Consider the following 18,554-nt stretch of genomic DNA (forward strand, 5'->3'; position numbering starts at 1 on the left):
CCCTACTTAAGGAAACATTTGGAGACTGGTAAGTGCAGTTGTCAGGTTTACAAAGGCAAGTTGGAAATGTATGCCAGGATTCACAGAAATAACCATGTGAAAAGCTTAAGATATTATGTGAAGTAAAGCGTAAGGCGACACACTAAATTTATTTGATTATAACGTGTATGTGGTATGGATAGTACTGGAAACTTAAACTTGCTGCACTGTCAAATTTCATGTAACTGCTTTCACTTTCACTTCTTTTGAGAATATAGTGATACTGATAGTGTTCTATATTAAACATGCTAGGGTAACACAAAGGAACGGCTAGAAATTTAATTCTGTCCTTTAGCCACCCTCAATCCTGCTTTTGCAAACCATCAACAGGACTGGCCAGATTGCTCTGCAGGTAAAGGCACCTGCTATAAACCTACTCACTGTAGTTCAATATCCCTTATACAGTAGGAGAAATTAACTTATTCCTGAAAGTTGTCCTGTGATCTACATGTGCACGCTATGATATACACATGCATGCATACACACACATTAAAAAAATAAAAGACAAGAAAACCTTCCACCAGAGTCACTCAGTGACTTCGGAAGGGCTGTGGCTTCCCTCACATCAGGGAGGGTCTCTATAAGGAACGATCAAGACCAAGGCTCACTTACTTTCTCCTCCAGCCTTCTTTCTCCTAGAAGACAAAAATCTCTGGTCTAAATACAAGATCACTCAATAAAAACAGAGTGTAAACAAGGATTGCCATTCAACACAAGAGATTCTTCCAAGGTTCCTGGTGCCTTGTAAGTCTGGCACTCCAGCAAATGCACCGAGGACTAGCCTCCTGCATCCTCTTATCATCCACACCTTTCAAAACAAGCATCTTGTTCAGGAGCCAGTAACTACCTTTACATTTAAAACTGGCCAGCACCCCTCCTCCCCAACCCATCTCTGTCTGTCTGTCTGTCTGTCTGTCCCCTTTCTCACTCTCCACTCTAGGATTCAGCCACGCAGGAAGCTACCTCCTGGCATTGAGTTTATTTCTCACTTGCTTTCATGTCAGCTCAGGCTATGCTGACCAACACATTTTCCAACCAGAACACCAAAGCTCAGAGAAAAGCACAATGGAGTCAGTTTTACTTCACCTTTTCTAAAAAAACAGGATCCTTCTGGCTGTTATTTAAAGTGAGCCACACTGACCAAACTACAGAGCTTTCAAGTGGCAGGTTCTGTGTACTATCAAATCTTTAATTAAACTAATCACGAAGCATTAGAAACATGTCCTTATCTGTGGTCTTCACCATTTTTTAATTTTTATTTTTTCATAGCTGGACCTTAATTATAAAGTTGTCAGGGAGATAAAAGAAAAGTATCAGAACCCAAAAACTGCTGGCTTTTTAACTCTGTCTGGGTAACTAATCTACATGAGTAGAATTCCAGCATAGCAGACGTAAGGCTGTGAAGATACCCTTAACCGTATGCAGAGTTGTTGTTAACCACACCAGTTTCAGACAGCTGAAATCTAAACAACTCCTGAAGTCAGGACAACATGGGATTCTTACAGTCGGTGTGCACATTTACACTTTCTTTAAAGGAAATTGAAAGACTGTAGCATTTGCTGTCCAACACCACCCCGGTAAAGTAAACCCTGGAAGTTACTTTGAAGAGGGAGCGAAGGCCAGATTTTCAGAGAGATCAGTGCAGGGTGTGGTCAAGCTCCACCTACCGCATTTCCAAGCAGCAGACATTTTTTGTTCTTGGGGTTAAACCTAATAAGTTATTTATTAGGCGCACAGAGGTAAAGTGCTGAGCTGAACCATTCTCAGGGCTATCTTGTCCTATTCCCCTTCCCCCCTTTAACTCAATGGGAGAACAGGGTAACTAACCCCATATGGCACAGGCTCACAATTGTTACGTGGCTTCCCTAACTATAATAGAAGGATAAAGCCCACTCCTGGCTAGCTAAATGCCATTTTCCTTATCCACCTTTATTCTAAATACAGATTCCTCCAAGGTTTCACTTCTCAGTAAGAAATCAGATTTTTATGCCTGTCCCTACGGGGAAGCAACTCTCGGAATGTACAGAGACTACCCGATAAACTAGTTAAAAATACTTACTGTTGGGATACACCACAGAGTTCCAGAGTCACATAACTTAAGGGAGTTTCTGTTTCTACACGTTCCCAAAATGTGTTGGCACGAATGGTTTAGAGGCACCCCCCCCTCGATAGTTTCAATTTGAAAACCTCTTCAAATAACATAGCCCATGCTCTTAAAAATATTCAGTGGCTTCTTCTGTGTGAGGTGGACAGGTATGACAGGACCTAACCTTATCTTTAAGCTCCAGGATGGAGGAAACACAAGAAAAACAAACAAGTAAACACTAAAGCTACAACAAAGAGCTGTGTGAAAACCACAGCAGAACGGCCAAGTGCTTGCTATCTATCGGTTTACATTTTAGGGGAGGGAAACCAAATGGGGGTTTTGACTTTCATCTCCTGGGAAAGACACATCTGAACTAAACTTCTAAATAATTCCTGGCTCACGAAGCAACTGGCCATCGAAGAAACCAAGTGGAGGCTGAGAATGTGAAAACTAAGATTCTGCAGAACAGTTTCCTCCCTAGAGCCCAACTTTCTGAAGGACACAGGGCTGGTTAGAAAGCCACTGACTGCAACATGCAGACCATCCTAGGCAAAGGATGCAGCAGCCCAGCCCTCCTCAGCTCTCCTAAAGCACAAGCCTCCTCTCCTTGCTGAACTTTTCCTCTGAAGATACCTACTGCCTTGCTTGTCTACATAGATAGTAGTCTTCTTAAACACTGCATTTAAAGGCTGAAGAGATGTTCCTTTGGCAGCCTAAACGGAAATCTGAGCAGCTTTCTGAACATTCTAACTACCCACACTTTGCCCATACATTGATGGTACGTACTACGGGAGAGTTGTCAAATTTGGATTTAGAAAAATCTGAATTTAGACCAGTCATATTGACTGATCTAAAGATAACTACTTGTGTCTTTATAAAAAGCAAGTGACTATCTGCCCCAATGGATTACTAGTACTAAGGAAATGCATTTATTTGGAATTTACTAAATACTTGCTCTCATGCTGAGAGTACTTTAAGAAAAATCTACTAATCCAGATGATATACATTAAGGTTAAGTGCTATAAAAACAATTGTAACTAGCACATCATTCAAAAACAAGGTTGAGTCACAAAGTTATTAGGATTTAATCCTGAGATGAAACTGGTGAAAAGTTTTATTTGATTTGATGATTTGTCCCATAAAGTGGTCTGAGGGACACAACAAAAACAAAACAATATAGCAAATTTCATAAAAATCCCTCAAATGTTCTCATATAAATCCTACCTCTAACCTTCCGACCAGGAGGAGGAGGAAGAAGAGGAAGAGGAGGCCATTTGCTGCTGGAGATAACTTGCTGCTTCGGTAGAGGATCAGGGTTTGAGTCTCAGAACCCACAGGGCTCTTAAATTTAACTTTTGTTCCAGGGGCTCTAACATGGTTATCTCTCTGGTTTCCAAAAGTATTCCATACATGGGGGCCCCATGCACTTACACACACGCAGGAAAAATACTCAGAAGATAAAAATAAATATGTCGCCTAGAAAGTTGGGTCTGAGTCAAGAGCACTTGCTGCTCTTGTAGAGGACCCAGGTTCAGTTCCTAGCCCAACCCTACATGGCTCAAAACCATCTCCAAGTACACAGTTCCAGGGGATCGGACACCCCCTTCTGAAGTCTGAGGACACAAGGCACAATATGCTGTGCATACATACATGCGGGTAAAACATTTATACACGAAATAAATTTAAAAATTATGTCATCAAGTCTGCTCACATTATAATGGGAAATTAAGACCTTAAGTGTGGACTGTCTTCCCAGCAGGATGTAGTAGACTTAGACATTTTCTTTCTCTAAGGCTAAAGAAATAAGGTAAAGCACATATTTTAAGCCACACAACAAACTAAAAGTTTACTAAAAACTTAAGAATGTTTTTCTGTTCCAGAAGTGGCCCTTGCCTTTAATCCCAGCACTCAGAAGGTAGAGGTGGAAGATTTCTGTGAGTTTGGGCCAGCCTGGTCTAGAGAGAGTTCTAGAATATCCAGGGCTATGCAGAGAAACCTTGTCTTGAAAAGATAAACATATAGTGTTCTTTATGATTCATAAGTATAAATTCATCAGCACTATTCTTTCTCCAAGAGCTAAGAAACTAAAATAGCCAAGCATGCTGATGGACACCTATTTTGAAAAGGATGAGGAATTTAAGGCCAGACTCAATTACATAGTGAGTTTGGGATGAACTTGGATTATCTGAGTCCTTTTCTCAAAAATGATGGTTCAGTAGTAGAGAAGGGAGACAGGGAATAAAGGGCTGGTAGATAACTCAATAGGTAAAAGAACTTACTGAGCGAGACTGGTGAACTCAGTTCAATGCTCACATAAAGCTTGAAGGAGGTAATCCAACTCCATAGAGCTGTCCTCTGACCTCCATACGAGGCACATACATATACAATATAAGTAAATAAATTATCAACTTTATAGTTAGGAGACTAGAAGGACAGCCCAATGGTTACAGTGCTTGCTACTCTTGCAGAGGACTGGAGTAGTTCCCAACTATCACACTGGGTGGGTGACAACAGTCTGTAATTTGACCTCTAGGGGAATCTGATGCTTTCTTCTCACCTCCAGGGGAAAACACACACACACACACACACACACACACACACACACACACACACACACACTCACACACGAGAAAGGACCTCATCATGTTATTAGCATGGAAATGAATTCCTGTGGCCTGAAATTCACTATTCTAGGGCAAACTCATCCAGCCAGAAACTTTTTCCACAGCTGCAGCCAATCAGTATTCTGGGCTGAAAGGAAGGGAAGTGGAAGAAGCCAGGCTACAGGTGAGCGCCCACCAGTCTACAAGTTTGACTGCAGTGAAGGAGTTGGAAGAGGAAGGCCACAGTACAGGGTCATTTGCAGAAGTCCTGAATGCCAAGCTCATGAGTAGATAATTTTTCATATACAATAAGCTTAAGAGAACACATTAGGAGACTAACAAGGGAAAGGACTAAGCAGGCAGATGTGAAACCACAGGGAAGGTATGGTGAACTTCTATAAGTTTTCTAAGCAGGAAGCTGAATCCAGTTGTTTCAACTTTCTTCCCTTATCTTAAAGAAAAAAAAAAAAAGCAACAACAGAATGAATCCAACTTTATAAGACACTGGCTGACCTGAAGAAAGCAATAACTGACAAGTGGGGAAATGAAAAGAAAGCTGTATATTGGTGGGTAAGGTCAAAGTTCAGAGATTGAAGACCCTGACCTCTCTTATGCCACGAACCTAGGAGTGATTAAAACAAACAAACCAAAACCAGTATCTCTTAGTTTCTTAAACCAGTAATATTTCTCCCCATTTATTACTGGCCCAGAAATCTCTACACACTATGTTATCTAAACAGACCAGGTTCCTCTTAATATCAGACTTCGCTCAGCTGCTAGAAGAACAAACCCCCATCAACTGCATCCAGCAAAAAAATATAGTAACATACTTCCCTGAAGTGAAAGCCCTTCTCGGACATATATGCCAAGTATATAACTTCATATAGGGGGCATTAAAAAAAAAATCGGCTCTCTGTTCCTCCCTGTTCCAGAGACAGCTGCATCTTCTTGTGCAGTGCCAGCCTCATCTCATGGACAAGATGGTAAAGGTTGGTGTGAACGGATTTGGCCGTATTGGGCGCCTGGTTACCAGGGCTGCCTTCTGCCTTGCATCTGGCAAAGTGGACATTGTTGCCATCAACGACCCCTTCATTGACCTCAACTACATGGTCTACATGTTCCAGTATGACTCTATCCATGGCAAGTTCAACGGCACAGTCAAGGCTGAGAATGGGAAGCTTGTCATCAACGGGAAACCCATCACCATCTTCCAGGAGCGAGATTCCGCTAACATCAAATGGGGTGACGCTTGTGCTGAGTATGTCGTGGAGTCTACTGGTGTCTTCACCACCATAGAGAAGGGTGGGGCCAAAGGGTCATCATCTCCACCCCTTCAGTTGATGCCCCCATGTTTGTGATAGGTGTGAACCATGAGAAATATGACAACTCCCTCAAGATTGTCAGCAACGTATCCTGCACCACCAACTGCTTAGCCCCCCTGGCCAAGGTCATCTGTGACAACTTTGGCATCATGGAAGGGCTCATGACCACAGTCCATGCCATCACTGCCACTCAGAAGACTGTGCATGGCCCCTCTGGAAAGCTGAGGCGTGATGACTGTGGGGCAGCCCAGGACATCATCCCTGCATCCACTGGTGCTGCCAAGGCTGTGGGCAAGGTCATCCCAGAGCTGAACGGGAAACTCACTGGCATGGCCTTCTGTGTCCCTACCCCCAATGTATCCATTGTGGATCTGACATGTGGCCTGGAGAAACCTGCCAAGTATGATGACATCAAGAAGGTGGTGAAGCAGGCATCCGAGAGCCCACTAAAGGGCATTCTGAGCTATACTGAGGACCAGGTTGTCTCCTGTGACTTCAACAGCAACTCCCACTCTTCCACCTTTGATGCTGGGGATGGCATTGCTCTCAATGACAACTTTGTAAAGCTCATCTCCTGGTATGACAATGAATACGGCTAGAGCAAGGGTGGTGGACCTCATGGCCTACATGGCCTCCAAGGAGTAAGAAACCCTGGACCACCCACCCCAGCCCAGCAAGGATACTGAGAGCAAGAGAGAGGCCCTCAGTTGCTGAGAAGTCCCCATCCCAACTCAGGCCCCAACACTGAGCATCTCCCTCATAATTCCATCCCAGACCCCATAATAACAGAAGGGGCCTAGGGAACCCTCCCTTCTCTCTTGAATACCATCAATAAAGTTCGCTGCACCACCTGTCCCCCCCCAAAAAATCAACAAAACATCCCATACACTAGGTGACTAAGAAAGATTATATCCAGGAGTAAAAAGGCAGACTCCCCAGCATACATAAAATTAAATCAGCACATATAATTTATGATATCAAGACTAACATTTATAAGAACTATAAGTATCAAAACGCCACACCAGGGGTAAGGAGCTGAGAAAGGTTTTTAATAAAAACTCTCATACTGTTTAACCCCTAATCCTCTCTCCTTTTCACTAGGACACTGCTGGGAGTTAGTGGCCCTAACATGATCCACCTTCTTTCGAAGTTAATTCACCCTTTCTCAGTTCCTCAACACAGGTGGTTTTCTGTTATAGAAATACCAACAGTAAATTTATGCAACTCAAAACCACAGTATTTAAAAATAATAACGTCATCTGGAGCTAAAGCCAGGGACAAAGTTTACTTCTAAAAATTTGGTGTATTTACTACCCAACTTAATCCCCACCATTTTTTTTTTAATGAGATTTCCTAGAGGAAAAAGCACATGAACTAAAACATCAAGAGCATTCATGTGATTTTTTTTTAAAAAGACATTTCCTTGTCCAGAAAAGACAGTTAAGACATTTCCTGTGTAGAATGGGCTCCGCCCAGTGCTGTGAGCAGTTTACAACCACACTTAAACCTTTTCGGTAACGGCCTTTTGTTACGGGTGGGTCTGACAATGCATTCCACACACATCCTTTTTATACTTTCTACTGTTTGATGGTTTTTACCCAAACTACACAGCATGGACAGGCTAGAGACAGAAAAGGATGATGTCTCTGACTGAATGCCATAGGTGCTTCTGCTTTGAGAGCCCAGGCGAAGAGGAAAGGGGGCATTCTGAGTTCCCCTGACTCTACAAGTATAGGTCTCCTCGAAGACCTAGAACATGGTATGATTTCTATTTCACTACTTCCAAACTTACTCGCCTAAATTTTCAAGAAAGCAAATCTCACCTTCAATGACTCAGAGATGCAACTAAAGACTCAGTTGATCTCCTCGCGTCAGTGAGCCACCTCTTAGCCAGCTGCTTAAAAGAGTGCAGCAACATCTAACGAATGTTTAAAAATCACATCCTGTTCTGCCTCATTTTCCAAAACATGCCAATGCTGTCAAAAGACTTCAAAACACAAGTAAATCAATAAATGAAAGGTATCGCCACTTCCCAATGAAAACATACTGGGACCAAGGTGCTTCCTTGCAGACCTCCTCATTTAGGTCGGAGTTAAAATAAGAGACATAGAAGTCTTCGGATATTCTCTACTCCTTCCTATTACCAGATTGCAGCAGGCTTCTAAGTGCAAGCTCTACTTTCAGCCTCAAACCTTAATTTTTCACTCATGTATAGGATGTGCCGCTGACCAGGGCCTGCTGGCTGACCGGTCAGAGACAGCCCAGGATTACAAGCATGAACAGCACACTGCTGCTCTAGGAACCTGCTCTCCAAAAAAACAAGTGGAGCAAAATACTGGATGTGCTCAATCTTTGAGCCTGGCATAGACTCTAGAAAATGCCCGATCGAACTAATTCTTCCCAGAGCCCTGGAATGACAGTTAAGTGGCTTTTATTATAAATTACATGGCCCACCAAATTGTTGGAAAGCTGTCCTCTAACACAACACATCAAGAGTTAAAATTAGGCTTAGGAATTAAAACTGGGAATTACTGAAGACTTAGGAACAAAAAGACCACTTCCTCCTCTCCTTTGCTATTGTTCCATTGGACTGGGTCGGGAGGGAGCAGTGTACTTTACACCTTTAAGTGCTCCCAGAGGTAAGAGGTTGGGGGCTGGGAGTTAAAGAGGCGGGCAGAAACTAGAAGCATACTAATGGATCTGTTAACATTAATCTCCTAAAATCCGAACTGTGTGTGTTTCTGTGTGTGTGTGCAACAGGAAGTAGGATACCTGACAATTAGAGTCTAGAACCAAAAGGTACTGGAGACACTCCAAATGGTGGCTAATCTAGAGCCTGGAGTAGTGTGAGCAACTGCCTTCTTTAATGCCTCAATTAGCCAACTTGGGGCCGTGTGGCTGCTATCCTCACTAGGGTCGTGTACCGTATGGTAGAAATAGAGCTTCAAAAAGCACCAGGATCCTGTCGGAACACCCGCAAGCAGGCCTGGCCCTCGGCAGCGGACTTACCTTGGAGCTGTTTGAATCTCCCTTCCAGTTGATTGTAGTTGTAAGGCACCTGCCCGGTGTAGGCCGGCGACAGCGGCCCTGAAATGCTGGATGTCCTCTGCAATTCCATTATGCCCGACCTAAGGCCCAGGCCGGCTGCGCCGTAAAAATCCCGTTCCAGCCCCTTCCTACCCCCATCCAACTCCAAGCAGCTTCCGTGGCTCCACTCCCGCCCAGGCGAAAGGGCTGGACCTTAAGCCAGTCGCATTCCGGTCGGTCGGAAATGCAGGGTGATCTGATAGGAAGTTGGCTGCAGAGTTCACCTTAGCCTGGTGGAGTTACCACCCCGGCATCTAATCCCCTGTGGATTTCCTTCCTTGTGTGGCCTTTGCCTGGAAGCTAGAAATAAATTACCCGGGAGGGAAGAGGGAGAAGGGAAGGAGCGAAAGGAGGAAGGAGGGAAAGGAGGAAGGAGACAGGATCCTACTGGAAAATATTTTAAATATGGCCAACCCTAAGCACGCTGCGATCCTGCTCAGAGAGCAGCGCACACCTCCCTCCCGCCCGCCCGCTGCCGGTTTGTAATTTAATCGGGAGCTGCGGTGAGCTGCTCAGTGATGTCACCTGATTAGCATAACAGCATTGTAGAGGAAACGCAGGCCGAACACGCGGAGGGGCGCACGCAGGCCAACCTTGCAGATCCCGACCCTCGCGGTCAGGCCCCACAAAGCTGCTGGAATTACGGAGTTCGGTTGAGCGGTCCACCTAACAGAAAAGTCTCCGGATTACCATCACTCGAAAAGGAGTGCAGGGCCCAGAGGCGGGTCAGAGCCGAGCCGACCAAGCCGTGCACCTGGGCACAGGCAGCCACTGCGCGGGCGCCAACTGCAAACACAGCCCAACCTGGCGCCACCGTAAGTCAAAGTCAGTCTAGGCATCCTGCAGGATACAGCACACAGAAATGAGAATGAGGTCCTCTGGAGAACCTTCTCAGCAGATATTCTGCCATTACTGCATTTCTGAGGTGATGCACCCTGTTAGTAACTCCATGAAAGGACGATTTATCAGAGTACCGTGATGCAAGGCATTGTGGGAGAAAGGTACACAGGTAAACACTACCCCAGGACCCCTGGTCTTGAGAACTTTACATTCCAGTGGAAGAGAACAATCGCCTTCAAAACTTACTTTGATTTGTTTACTGACGGCCTCTCAAGTTTTGGTTCTCTCTAGTTGCTTATCTCACCCACTTCTACCAAAAAGAAATCCTAGGCAGAAAATAACGTAACCAAAATATATCTATGGAAAATAATTGACTTTGGTCCTAACCTCTTCCTAATTTTCCTCACTACAACTGGAGGATCTGTAATAAACTTGGCACTTCCAGCTTGGAACGCTCAGGTTGTGGAGACAGGAAGAAGAATCAGTGAGGCTAGCCTGGTTTGAACATAACAAATTCCAGATCACCAGCTCTACACTGCAAGGTCCTAACCAAAATCTCCTTCCTAAAGGATTCCAGTGTGCTCCTAAGAGGTGGCCAGGCCAGAGCCAGATGTATCGGCAAAGCCTGTTAGCTGTTCATCTTTCAACAATCTCAGCTCCTGTTAGCCACACAGCTGTGTTTCTAAAAGTCAATTTTTGGCTCCCAAGGCAGGCCCAACCAAAAGACATTTTTACATCCAAGTTGTAGAACATATATGTAGAGCTTTAGCTCTCCTGTCTCTGCCAAAGATAACTAGCAAGACAGTGAAATGCTAGGTCTTAGAAGATACACTTGGTCTAGGATTCTCCAAGACTAACTTTGGAGACAGTCAAGCAAGCTTCCTCATTACATGGTATACTGGCTGGTTTTGTGTGTCAAGTTGACACAAGCTGGAGTTATCACAGAGAAAGGGGCCTCAGTTGAGGAAATGTCCTCATGAGACCCAGCTGTAAAGCATTTTCTCAACTAGTGACCAAGGGGGAGGACCCAGGCCATTGTGGGTAGTGCCATCCTTGGGCTGGTGGTCTTGGCTTCTGTAAGAGAGTAAGCTGAGCAAGCCAGGGGAAGCAAACCAGTAAGTAACATCCCCCCATGGCCTCTGCCTCAGCTCCTGCTTCGGGCCTGCCTGAGTTCCAGTCCTGACTTCCTTTGGTGATGAACAGCAACGGGAAGTGTAAGCCGAATAAACCCTTTCCTCCCCGACTTGTTTCTTGGTCATGATATTTGTGTAGGAATAGAAACCCTGACTAAGACATATGGTCTAAATAAGAAATCCTGGACTCTCGATGTTGGTGATTAATACTGAGAAATAATCCTATCGCTACAAAACCACTAAAGTTGGATGTGAAAGTACACATACTGATCCAAGCTTACATTCTGTCTCCCATCACAAGACTACAAAGTATAATGGGGAATTATTTCAAGGGAGGGGGGGTCTTTTTAGCAGACCCCACTTCACTGTTAAATATGCCAATGATGTGGTGAGTCCCTCTCTGAGTGTTCAATTACAGCAAAGAACACTGCAAAACTGCAAAGTGATCTGACATCCAACAATGTTTTTGTTTTAATTTTTAAGTCACTCAGTTATCTTCCTTTTCAGCTCTCATTAGTATGGGGATATATATATATATATATATTAAACAAGCTTTCTAATTAGCCAAGTTACTACATACAGTGTAGTGGAAAGACGAGGACTAGGGTAGCCACACTCAAACCTTAAAAGCATAGACTAAAAAGCCAGAATGCATGCACTGAGGCTAAAGAAAGGTTTAGCAACCCACAGAAACATCCATTTGGTGGCATGGGGCCAAGTAAAAATGGAAGACATCTCTGAAGGCCCACATGACCTAACTCAGTATCTGGGAAAAAGTAAAGTTCAGCCAATTTGGACTGCATTTACTGTACACACTGCTGTTTTAGAGGGCTTGAAGAAAACTGGAGAGTTTCTAGACAAAGAGTATGGAACAAATTACAGGCAAATAGTCAAATACTAAAGAAAACACAAAGAGTTCAGAGAACCAGGAGGCCATACCTAGCTAGGAAGGGGTCAGTGGGAAGAATCCTAGGGAACACTGGCATCTGGACTTGTTCCTAAAAGACAGACAACCAGTATGTTGGAGAGAAGATGAAGAAGCTTCCTCATGGAACTGCCAAAGGAATAGGACAGGAAATATGACTGGCTAGCTGCAGCACAAAGGAACGGTCAGTTTGAGAGAGAAGCATGAAAACAAGCTAGAATCAAGCCTGGGTTTGGAAAAACCAGAGGAGAACAGGGTCTGCCCTGGGCTTTAGCAGTGGTTAACCTGGCAGACAGGAGGGACTAAAAGCAACAAGACACCTGGGCGACTATTGCAACTGTCCAGGGCAAAGGGCCATTAGGGTGTGGCAGCAGGACTAGAAAGGAATGGGCTGATGTAAGAGTTCACCTGCAGGACTTTGGTTACTAATCCAACGTGAGTCATCCAAAGGCTAATCAAGAGATACTGGCATTAGAGCTGGCTCGAGAGTATGAAGAAGGGATGATGAGCATCCTCTTCTGACAGGCCAACTCTCAGTCACCTGCAACACCAGGTGACATGTCCACAGTGGTCAGGAATGGAGAAGTAAAAGTCAAAGCTGAAGACTGGCTCTGGAACACAAGGACAAGAGTGGAGCCAGGAGGAGAGATTCTGAGTAGGGCCCAGTCAAGTCTGATGTCTGTGCTCACGTTTCAGCTGGTCCTGAGTTGGTGTGGGCAGGAAGGGAAAGGTGAGTGAATAGTTTGGGGTGAAGCCATCAGCCTTAGCCAATAGGAGGCGCATTCTTGGTCAGGACAAGAATGAAGGTGTTCTGAAGAAGAACCAAATTTAAGGGAGCTTAGTTGTACCTGAATAAAACAACAGGTTCCAAAGTCTTACCCACAGTCTTACAGTTACCTCAGAATGAGAATCTCCAAGACCCTACCCTAACCAATTGCTGGAAAATCTGCATGTCCATGGAGGGATAAAGGAAAATTTTCAGTATGCTTAACCAGCTTTCTGTAGTAACAGATTGTGAAATTTTAATTTGTCCCATTTTTTTTCCCCTCATCTAAAAACTGTCATTGCTCACCCAGGTAGGGGGCCAACTCTGATAAATGGTTGTGCCTGTCTTCTAACTGCAGCCAGATTCCAAAGTAAAATACAGACAGGCATGGCTGGTAAGGAAGCTACAGGAACAAAACATCTGAAGCCCATACAGGCTACGTCTGTGATACAAGATACAGCCAGGTGCCTTTAGTGATCTGTACAGAAGCAACAGGGCATGGTAGAAGGGCAGAGCCTTTGATCCATAGTCTCATTCTAACATCCAAGTGCCGATTTTGTGTATTGGCTTTTAACTTTCTTGGGGCCTCATAGTCCTTGTCCATAAACCAAACAGGATGGACTCTATAGTCATAAAATTTTCCATATATCCTAAAAGTATTCATCTGTGACATGAGCACCACAAGCTTGGGTTTCTGCTGTTATAACTTTACTCTCAATTACCAGTCTTCACATACCGTTATACGTGAATGGTTGTGGTGGTTTAAATGAAAACAGCCTCTGTAGGCTCATAGATTTGAATGCTTGGTCCCCAGTTGATAGAACTGTTTGAGAAGGATTGTGAGGTGTGGCTTGTGCTTGTGGATGGGATGTGAGCTCCCAGCTACTATTCCAGTGCCCTGCCTGCCTGCCTGCCACATGCTCCCTCCTTCCCATGATGGTTATGGATTCATCCTCTAGAACTATAAGCTCCAACACACTGTCTCTTCTCTATGTTTCCTTGGTCATGGTGTCTCTTTATAGCAATTAAAAAGTAGCTACGGTGGTCACCATCATACACATAGATTACAGAGGGTTCTCATTGGCTGGGGTGTGATACTCACCTTTAATACAGCGCTAAGGAAACAGAGGCAGGTGGAGTTTTGAGAGGCTGAGGCCATCCTGATCTACACAGAGTTCCAGGTTAGTAGTGAGACCCTGTCTCAAAAATTGAAAAAAAAAGTTTCACATAAAATGTCTCAAGTGACTGTGATGTTGTCTCCAGTTTGTACACAAGGTGTGTGCTTTTCCTTACCCATGGCTGCATAGCTGGTGAGCAGCAGAACTGACTGGTCTACCCCCAAGCTGACCAAGTCCATCACACTCTCCAGATCTTCATTTCTCCAGTATTCGTGGAGTCTATTTAGTCCACTAAGCAATGATTTGTGAGCTTTATAACAAAGCCAGGAGACTCTATCAAGGTAAGCCTAAAATCCACGCAGGGCCACAATGAACCTTCACATTATCCTTTAGGTCTGAACTAGACACACTCTTTACTAGTTCACACAAAACTTGCTACTTTGAGAGCCCTGGTGTGAATGGGGTTTGTTTAGCTTTATTTGGTCTTTTCATACTCAATTTTCTTTATACTCTTTTCATACTTGATGGATCTGTACTCTCTGGGATTCTATAGGATTTAGTATGTGGACTGTTAATGAGAATATAAGGGGGGAGTGGATTAAACTTCTGTTCTCAGGGCCATTGTGCTGCCCTGGGTTGGGGAGATGAATGCTTTTCCTGCGTTATAGCAAGCATAAGAAGGGTAAGCTTCGGCTGTTCATTTCCTGAAAACCCAAACATTAACAAGACTGAAGATGTCCAGGAGAGGATGTTGAAAATGCTAAGGTGGGACCGGCATTTGTACACATCTAACCCCAGGATTTGGAAACCCAAGTCCAGAGCTGGGAAGGAATGGGGGAGGTTTTACACAAACAACTGCTGGGCAGACTCTTTGCACTGCTCTTTCCAGATTTGCCTTTCAATCCTTTCCCTCCCTCCTTCCTTCTTTTTTGAAGGCAAAGCTGTACTCTGTAGCCCAGGCTGATACTCCTGCTTCAGCCTCCTGAGTGTTAGGATTCCAGGTGTGAGTTGCTAGGCCCAGCTGCTTTTCATTCCTCATTACTGTCAATCCCTGTGACAGATAATCAGATAATTCCCTGGAGCATTTCTTTTCAATAAACAGGAACATTGTTACTATACCTCCCACTGCATCTGTATGCCGGGACTGCTCTACATTACCTTTCTGCCTCATCCAGGTTCTTAATGCCTTACCCGTTCCGGCCTACCTACTCCATTAAGTAGTCACACAGTTCATTCTTCTGCTTAACTCCCCCATTATGAAACACACACAATCTTCCTTCAGGGCCAGGCAAGATGGCTCAGCAGGTAACAATGAGGGCCTGCCTCTAAGCCCGAAGACTTGCATTCAGTATCAGGGACCCACATGTGGGAAAGAGACAACCAACTCCTTGAAGTTGTCCTCTGACTTCAATATGTGTTCTCAAACACACACTAATTAAAATCTTTTGAGTTACAAAACAGTTACAAAACTCACAAAGCATGACCACCATCACACAGACTATGAAGCAAGTTACAAAAGGCCCACGTTTCTTGGGGGCCAGGATACTACACTATACATCATGATCAGCCGCTTAGAGGAATTGGTCTCTCACACTCCTCCCACCTGCTTCATACACATACAGAAGCAAAATCATCTAGTCATACAGCAGACCCTGAAATACCAGAGCAGAACAAACCTCATTCATCCCATTTTCTCTGTCTGGCTCATATGATCCTTTCAGAACTGCACACACAGCATCTGACATTAATGCCGCTAAGCAAACCAGTTAAGTTACACCAGTAAGAAGCAGCCACGGTCCTGGGTAAGGACTGCTGGTTACTGAGCCTTCTATCCTAGCCAAACTCATCCATGTCATCTGTCATCTGCACAGGCAAGCCTTCCTTATATAGGCAAAAGAACACTCCAGTCCAGAAGCCCTGCCTTGGCAAACAGGTGTTGCTAAGCTAGTGAATCTATTACCAGTTGGCTTGGGACCTGGGTCCCTCCCCTTCAGGTACTCTGTAAAGGGGAGTGTTTGAGCAATGTTAAGATGGGCCGGGCCTGCTGTTGCCCTGACTTTTGGTTGTGCTTTTGACCTCCCACATAGTGGGGCAAAGGCAGATGTACACTGACTGGTGTGCAGAGCTATGGGGCTCCAATTTTAGGAGGGATTCATGGGACAGGAGAACACATTGTTCCTGGGAAGCATAGCTCAAGGAAAGCAACAGGAAAGGTGTGATGTAAATCTGTTCTTGGTAAAAGTTAAGTGTTCTGACCCTGCCCTCGAGTATTCACAGCCACTTTTATCTTTTCCAGGGACCGTGAAGGGGAAAGATGAAGAAACCACATTAACCAGGCACCTGGAACGGTGAGGGGTGTGACAAGGGCCTTATCGTCAAGCCAGACTTCAGACTGCCTTGTCTCTTAACAGCCAGAGCTAACCCATCCCACCAGCCCTGCCCACCACACCATTACACCAGCACTTTCTCCTCTGCTGGCAGGCACACTCTTCGGAGGGTAAAGTGTGGGAGATGCAAATACCAGCAAGCAGTGATGGGTCAGCAACAGAGACAGTGACAGCTACAGGAAGCGCTGCTTCAAATGCATCTACACCCAGATTTGTCCTTCCTCCTGGGAAAGAGCTAAGCAGAGAGAGAGAGGGAGAGGGAGAGGGAGAGGGAGAGGGAGAGGGAGAGGGAGAGGGGGAGGGGGAGGGGGAGGGGGAGGGGGAGGGGGAGGGGGAGGGAGAGGGAGAGGGGGAGGGAGAGAGCACGAGCAAGCGAGAGAGTGCTTTCCTTACACAACTGCTCTATGCTCCTATGTGATTTTAATCTAACCCAATCTCTTGTCAATGTTTCATACTAACATGAGAATGTGGGTTTCTGTTTATTAATAAGAAGTAGAAGATATATCTCTTGCTTTTTGAAAACAGACCCAGTTGCAGGGACAGGGAGCATGGGTAGCCCTGGCATGCTAGCATGTGCAGTGTCTTTAGGATGCAGTCATTTCTTCCTGCACCTGAGCTCCTGCTGATTTCTCAGTGAGATAGTATAGTCTCCTCCCACAGGACCTTGATATGCAGACACTCACTGAGTCCAGGCTCTAAATAATTCATCGATGGTCCTGTCACTCAAGAGCACTAAGGCCCACCAGCTGCCTATGCCGTGGGAGCCAGCCTCTAGGTTTAAATACTATCAGGTACCTCTGAGACTGCTTCTAGAAAATACTACAATCCTCTTTTATTTTCTCTCCTATTTTAAGCAACATAATTTCCAGTTTGAAAGAGGATAAGTTTTCAAGTAAATGAGGAGGAAGAAAGTGGCTTCCTTAAACAAGTACATGGTCAGGGTATCCTTCCCTACTCAGAATTCTGGGAAGACACAGCAGAACAGCAGACACAGCCTTGTCCTCCTCCAGCCTACTCAGCAACCACCACCTGCCTCGAGCGTTCCAAGTCTGTTCCTGGTATTCCGTCACCCCTCGGTGTATAATGTAATGATTCTTCCTTCAAGAATAGCTTAAAACTATAGCCTGTACATGTATAATCTACAGCTCCCCCCCTTCTCCAGGAAGGCTTCCCAGATTACAGCAGCTATGACAATGGCTTCTTCTAGGAAAGCCTACACTAGAAGCACCAGCCTGTGACACTTCTCGAAATTTTAGATTATGGGTTTTTTTTTGTTTTTTTTTCCCGGAGCTGGGGACCGAACCCAGGGCCTTGTGCTTCCTAGGCAAGCGCTCTACCACTGAGCTAAATCCCCAACCCCGCAATTTTAGATTATAACTTATCTCCTCTTGTGTGCCAGTCTTGTCTACTTAGTTGAAATAATGGAAGATCCAAGAAAAGTAAAATGTGAACTCTGTTCTCAGCTTTTGACACCGGCTGTGTAATCCTGAGCTGGATTCTTAGCCTGCCCAATACTTCGCCTAAAACCAAAAGAAAAATGACTGGTCTCTGGGATATAATGTTCTTTGAACTGTATCTTAAGTCACATTATTTATCATGAAGACATGTTAAATAACATTCTCCAGGATATTCCCTACTCCAGGAGATAAGCAATTATCCAGAACCATGTAGCTCTTTGAAAAGTTTCAAGGGGGAAAAGGCAATCGATGGTTCTGAGGTGGAGCCAGCCCCACAAGGTATGCAGAGCCAGTTCTACCTAGGGTGACACACTGGTCCATGCTTCAGCAGAACTCTTAAGGTGTCAGAGGTTCCTTTTCAAAGCCCACAATCTAAGCTGATCATTTCATCTACAGGTTATAAAAATGAGGCAAGAGCTGTGCACCCAAGATACAAAGTAAGCTCCTGGTATGCAGAAGGTTGGGAAGCAGGCCTTATGGTTCCTGCTGTCTCTTTCACATGCCCAGCAGAGCCTGCAAAGTGCAGGAAGCTGAGGACAAAGGAAGGGGCAGGCACTTCTCACAGAAATTCATCAGCCAAGAAGGCCCAGGACCTGACATTCTAGAAAGCTCTTGATAATCCTCTCTCCCATCTACCTTCCAGAATCCAACACCAGCAGAGAACCAACCAACTAAAGTAACAGAGGACTGATAATCTTTGTGTCCTTTTCTGCTGAACTTGAACCAGCTCAAAGAATTAAGGCCTAGACTACCACACTGTCAGTTTCCACCTCAGCATCCTGAGCAGAGCT

At 44.8% G+C, this 18,554-nt stretch overlaps 1 protein-coding gene across 7 annotated transcripts in view; it reads right to left on the reverse strand.

Moving 5' to 3' along the window:
• Positions 1–18,554, reverse strand: part of Sptbn1 (spectrin, beta, non-erythrocytic 1) — a 175,256-nt gene that overhangs the window by 90,109 nt on the left and 66,593 nt on the right. Inside the window, exon 1 of one of the 7 annotated variants that reach the window (XM_063273294.1) lies at positions 9,060–16,226. The exons of the other annotated variants lie outside the window; for them this stretch is intronic. Within the exon in view, the coding sequence (XP_063129364.1) occupies positions 9,060–9,168 (109 nt within the window). The 5' untranslated portion in view covers positions 9,169–16,226. Of the gene's footprint in view, positions 1–9,059; positions 16,227–18,554 lie in introns of those variants that run through there. 7 annotated transcript variants of the gene reach the window in all.

This window comes from Rattus norvegicus, chromosome 14 (assembly GCF_036323735.1).
Source record: "Rattus norvegicus strain BN/NHsdMcwi chromosome 14, GRCr8, whole genome shotgun sequence".
NCBI classification, from domain to species: domain Eukaryota; kingdom Metazoa; phylum Chordata; class Mammalia; order Rodentia; family Muridae; genus Rattus; species Rattus norvegicus.